Genomic DNA, 5,833 nt, shown 5'->3' with positions numbered 1-5,833 from the left:
TTTATGGGATGCATGGCAGGTAGATTATATCGGTCCCTTTAAGAAATCAGGAGGAAAACATTTTGTACTAGTAGGAGTAGAGATTGTATCTGGGTTAGTCCAAGCTGATGCTTTCAAAAGGGCTACAGGAGACAATACTGTCAAAGCTTTGCAGGGGTGGTTTGGAACTTTTCCTAAGCCACAGGAAATGCAATCTGATAATGGATCTCATTTCTCTGCTAGAGTTGTACAGGGCTGGGCAAAAGGTGAAGGAATTAAATGGACTTTTCACACCCCTTACTATCCCCAAGCTAACGGGATCGTAGAAAGGACTAATGGTCTTTTAAAACGACTGTTGAGACCCCAGGAAGGAAATTGGGACCTTCGGTTGTGGAAAGCTGTAAAAGGTGTAAATGACAGGTGGGGAGTAAATGGGTGCCCCAAGATCACTGCTTTTTGTCCAACAGCTCCAAGCATCATTCCCTCACCGCAAGGACCTAATGATTCTAAAAATCCTGCACATTACCCTAGGCAACGTGTCTTGGTAGACCTCCCTACCGTAGGGTAGGTACCACTTGCGCTGAAAACTCCTTTAAATAAATATGCATGGATAGCCTCTGATGCTCTAGGAAAAGAGCATCGGATAAATACACGCTGGATAATTCCATCATTCTAACCTTTTCTGCCCTATAGTGGCAGGATTTTTCTGTTATATTTGCTTTTACAGAAGAACCCCAAGGGACATTATCATCTGAATCATGATAAAATTGGTGATACTTTTCTGCATCTTACAACAAATCTACAGCCAACACCCCCCTGAATGGTTGTGGTCTGAAGCTACCATCAAACACACTAATGTGATAGGATCATATCCTAAAGATCGCCACCCTAATCTGGCAACTGTCGTGCTACATAACTCCAAGGCATATCATCCAAGTGCGTGGAAATGGGATCAGAAGGACTGGACCAGAACCCTAACTGGAACGATTGGTGAGACTATTGTGGTAGCATGCAGAAAAGTGGAAGGATCCTTACATGAGAAAGCTTCTTCCATCACAGTTGCTGGAAGTTTTATGGAACCAGGAGGAAAAAATAATTTAGAAATTCCTTCAGAGAAAGTGTGCCCTACAAAGAGATGGGAGTGTATCAAAACATTTCCCCTTACCTTGTGCTGCCGTCAAAAATATACTGGTAACTATACTTCAGGTCCCCAAAACAACAATGTAGTAATTACATTAGATTGTGAATATGAACCCAATGATTTCCGGTATAGTTTTGTTTTAGCTAAAACTACTTATGTGACATGTCTTTGGCAAAATAACTTAACCAGCCCATTAGACTTACAAGGTCTGGTTTACCAATTTAAAATTAATGCTACAACCAACAATAACACAATAATTGCACCCGAATTGATAGAAAGCCCCTTTACGGAAGAGCCATGGTCACAAGCTTTTGTTTATTTTTCTGGGTACATGGGGAATGTAAAGGATTTAAATCTATTAACTCTTGTTATGCATAATGATCAAATATACACTAAGCAAGAATGGGAAGAACAAAAAACCTGGCAGCTTCAAGGGGAAATAGGGGAGAAAATTAGTCTTGGATGCTGAATGATTAATAAAACTGCCTACGATAAGGCAACTTCAATTAGTGTCCTAAAAGGTAAAACAAACAAGCAAGAGAAGGTTTGCACGCATCCAAGCATACAAGAGTGTTGGCACAATTTTACACTAACACAAACTGCAGAAGTAGTTTGTCTTTGGGGCAAAGATACTGAAGGACTTTCTTTTAAATTTATAATAAATGTTATAACCCAAACTACTACAGTTCATACCACCACCACTCAAACCCAACCACCAGTTACGCTTACCCCGAAAATTTCTAAAGCTGGACCATATATAACTAGGAAAACTGGCCAACAACAAATATTGTTAAATCCGGCATGGTCTCTTAAACAAGTTAAATTGCTAATGCAAAGCAATGTCTCTGAAATTCAGCCAGCTTGTTCACCTTTCTTGCAAACTTCTTTCCATGGTTGGGCGACCTGGTTGCGACAGTGGAACCCTTCTAAAACACGGATGCCAAGAGACATAACTGGTGTTGCGGGAACAGGATTGGGAATTCTAAATAGTATTAATTCAGAAGTATTATTAAATAAATTAACTGCTACAACTAAAGATTTGACCCAATTAAAACAACCACTGCAATCGTCCTTATCGGCCTTGGGGACGCATCAGTGGTTGCTAACAAACATATTACCAAATTGGGAAAAAGTAAATATGAATGACCATGAATTGATAATTGAGGCACTCAATGCTACACAAAGCAACGTTTCCTTAGCCCTTAGCTGCATCCAGGCACAATTATGGATGCAGTCAGTTGCTGCTTCAATTATAAGAGAAGGTGAAGAAGGCACATTTCCTACTGAAATTCAGAAAATAATTTGGGACAGTGCCACAGATTTTGAAAAAGATTTCCAATCCTAGTGGAATTTGGTGAACTTTACTTATGATCCCACCACAAACTTAGCCACAGCTTTTGTGTTAACCATACGCAATGCCTCGGTGCATTCAATATTCCCCATTATTGCATTAGGATTAAATCATGATGGAGCCACTCTCTATCCTTCCGAGCATAGAGAATGGGCCCGACAAATTGATGATAAATGGCAAACTGTTAATTTAGAATCTTGTATTGTCCGAGAACAACAAGGGTTCATCTGTGAAGGCAATGCAATTATAGCTCAAGATATCTGTTTAGACACAGAACAAAATATCTGTCACTTTGAAATCCATTCTAACAAAACTTCTAAAACATTCCTTGTATATATAGGAAATGGATGTGCATGCTTTAGAACTGCTTGTAACACAGTGTATGTAGAAGACACAGTAGTAAATACTAAAAATCATTCAAATTTCTGTGCTTGTAATTTCACTAAAATTACCGGATGTGATTTTTCTTTTGAAGCTCCAGTTACTTCATATCAACTTTTAGAGTGCAATTACACGCTGATTCATAAGCTATTGCCTACCCCCATTGAAATGAATCTTACGCTGGTAAGGCAATTGTTGCTTCACCAGGACTTAATTAAACTCTTAGGAAAAATCAAGGAGAATGGACAGAAAACATTGGTAACTGTTCATAATGATGTACAAGAAATACATCGGGTTATAGAAAGGGTGAAAACTGATGCTGAACACAGGTGGTGGGATACACTTTTTGGGTGGTCACCTACTGCTACAGGTATCCTGAACAAATTGTGTCATCCCATTGTTGTCCTTTTGATTTTAGTTTTGATTGGCTTTGCTTTATCAGCAATCTTGTTTGTCATAAATTGGAGAATGATAAAACGATTAACAAAATTGACAGCTATAATTAATGTACACCACTTGGCCAATGTGTTTTATACTATAGACATCCCCAGGACTATAGACACAAAGCAATTATAAGATTAGAAGATGATTTGTTTCAGTCACTTAGAAAACCTGATTTGAATTTTTTAAGATTGTTTTAATTAATATAGATTATATTGGATTATTATTAAAGCATTGTTTTAATATTATTTAATCAACTTATTGTTTATCGATTATAAAATTGTTTCAATCAATATTAATTGAATAATATTGATTATATTGCTTCTTGTTGTTTCAATTAATACTAATTATTGTTTATTATTTTAGTATTTTCCCTGTTTTCTTTTCCTCTCCTTTTCCTTTTTTCCCTTCTCTGGGATATGCTGCCAACACTAGACGAGTCCGGAAGACTTCACAATGACACTACGAAACCCTGTTGAACATCTCTGTAGGGCAATCATCAGTCACTAGGTGGTGTAAGAGGCCGTCTTAAGACCCTCACTCATTTGCCTGCTGATTGCCACAAGAAGGAACTCCCTTCCCCCTCTGCAGTTCTGGCTTGGAGAAGGCAACAGTGCAGGTGCAGCCGCTGTTCCGTTACGTTAGCTGTTCCCAACGAGGCCCGGCAAGAACTTGGCAAGGAATTGGCAAGGACTTGGCGAAGACCCAGCGTGGGCCCAGCACGGAGCGACCTGCTGCAATTCCTGCTTCACTCTCTACCTTTAAGCCGAATGAACTGGTGGGGTGACTCTGGTGGTCTCTCACTGAAGACCCCTCATCTGCCTTGCTACCACCGTGACAGACAAAGACCAAGAACCCTCTCCCCAGAGACTGAGACTGAGACCCCTACCACAAACAGTGGGCGGGGGGAGAGAATGACCTGACATGTTCTTCTCCAGTAACTTCAATGGACTTATTCCTTACTGTGTTTGTTCACACTAGATGATATTTGTAGATACACCTGTTCCCCCCATAGCAATTACAATTGACTTTCATTGTTCTGCCTGTTCCCCCCTTTTTCCTCTGTGGACTATAACTGGACCCTTGGGTTAGGTAGGACTTTGGAGACTCTCCCCAACACAACAAGACGGATCCCCATCGTCCGGACCAGTGAGGACTCCGCCTGTGTTGGTAGCTATTCCCATTCCCACTTCTCTCTCTCTCTCTATCTATCCTTTCTATTTCTTTTCTGTCCCCACTATCACATTTATTGTTTTGGCCCCTAAAAAAAGGAAATTTGTTGAGATTAAACTGCTGTTTGTCTTCTGCACTTTGGGATTGGCTAACGAACCATCATGACACCCCGCTATAAGCGGATCATGACACGCTGACGAAGTAAGGTCGAATGTCCTGCCGAGCCTTGCAGTCAAACTCCGAAAAAGTCCTATCGCCTGACTCCTAAAAGGCTTAGGAAGCTTGGTCTCCCTGCTGAGGTAATGTCGAATGTCCTGCTGAGCCTTACACTCGAACTCGCCAAAGTCCTCTCGCCCGACTCTCCTACTAGGCTTAGGAAGGTTGGTCTCCCTGCCGAGGAAAGGTCGAACGTCCTGACGAGCCTTAAACTCGAACTCCGACCATGTCCCCTCCCCTGACTCCCCTACTAGATTGAGGAAGCTTGGTCTACAAAACGAGGTAAGTTTGAACGACCTGCTGAGCCTTATACTCGAACTCCAGCCAAGTCCCCATGCCTTATGCCTACTAGGCTTAGGAAGTTTTGTCTCCCTGCCAAGGTAAGTCCGAATGTCTTACCGAGCCTTACACTCGAACTCCGGCCAAGTCCCTTCTCCTGACTCCTACTAGGCTAAAGAAGCTTCGTCTCACTGCCGAAGTAAGGTCGAAAGTCCTACTGAGCCTTACACTCGAACTCTCTCTTAGTCCCCTCACCTGAATCCTACTAGGCTTAGGAAGCTTGGTATCCTTGCCGTGGTAAGGTCGAACGTCCTGTCGGGCCTTACATTGGAACTCCGGCCAAGTTTCCTTGCCTGGCTCTCCTACTTGGCTTAGGAAGCCTGGTCACCCTGCTGAGGTAAGGTCGAACGTGCTGCCGAGCCTTACACTCCAACTCCGGCCAAGTCCCCTCGCATGAGTCCTACTAGGCTTATAATGCTTGGTCTCCCGGCCGAGGTAAATTCGAACGTCCTGCCGAGCCTTACACTCGAACTTCGGCCAAGTCCCCATCTCTTACTCCTACTAGGCGTAGGAAGCTTTGTCTCCCTGCCGAGGTATGGTCGAACATCCTGCTGAGCCTTACACTCGAACTCTGGCCAAATGACCTCGCCTGAGTCCCCTACTAGGCTTAGGAAGCTTGGTCTCTCTGTTGAGGCAAGGTCAAACGTCCTGACGAGACTTACACTCCAACTCCTGCCAAGTCCCTTGGCCTGACTTTTAGTAGGCTTAGGAACCTTGGTCTTTCTTCCGAGGTAAGGTCGAACTTCCTGCCGAGCCCTACACTCGAACTCTGGCTAAGTGTTTTCGCCTGACACCTACTAGGCTTACAAAGC

At 42.7% G+C, this 5,833-nt stretch overlaps 1 protein-coding gene across 1 annotated transcript; it reads left to right on the top strand.

The window, feature by feature from the left end:
• Nucleotides 1–1,227: 1,227 nt before the first annotated feature.
• LOC146763132 (uncharacterized) lies at nucleotides 1,228–3,428 on the top strand. Its single transcript, XM_085571149.1, is given in 2 exon segments — nucleotides 1,228–1,246; nucleotides 1,867–3,428. Coding segments are annotated over 2 exon segments (1,581 nt in total).
• The last annotated feature ends 2,405 nt before the right edge of the window (nucleotides 3,429–5,833 follow it).

This window comes from Lonchura striata, chromosome W, assembly GCF_050655825.1.
Source record: "Lonchura striata isolate lonStrDom1 chromosome W, ASM5065582v1, whole genome shotgun sequence".
NCBI lineage: Eukaryota > Metazoa > Chordata > Aves > Passeriformes > Estrildidae > Lonchura > Lonchura striata.
Note: the sequence above shows the minus strand (reverse complement) of the source record. Positions and strands in the feature narration are given on the sequence as shown.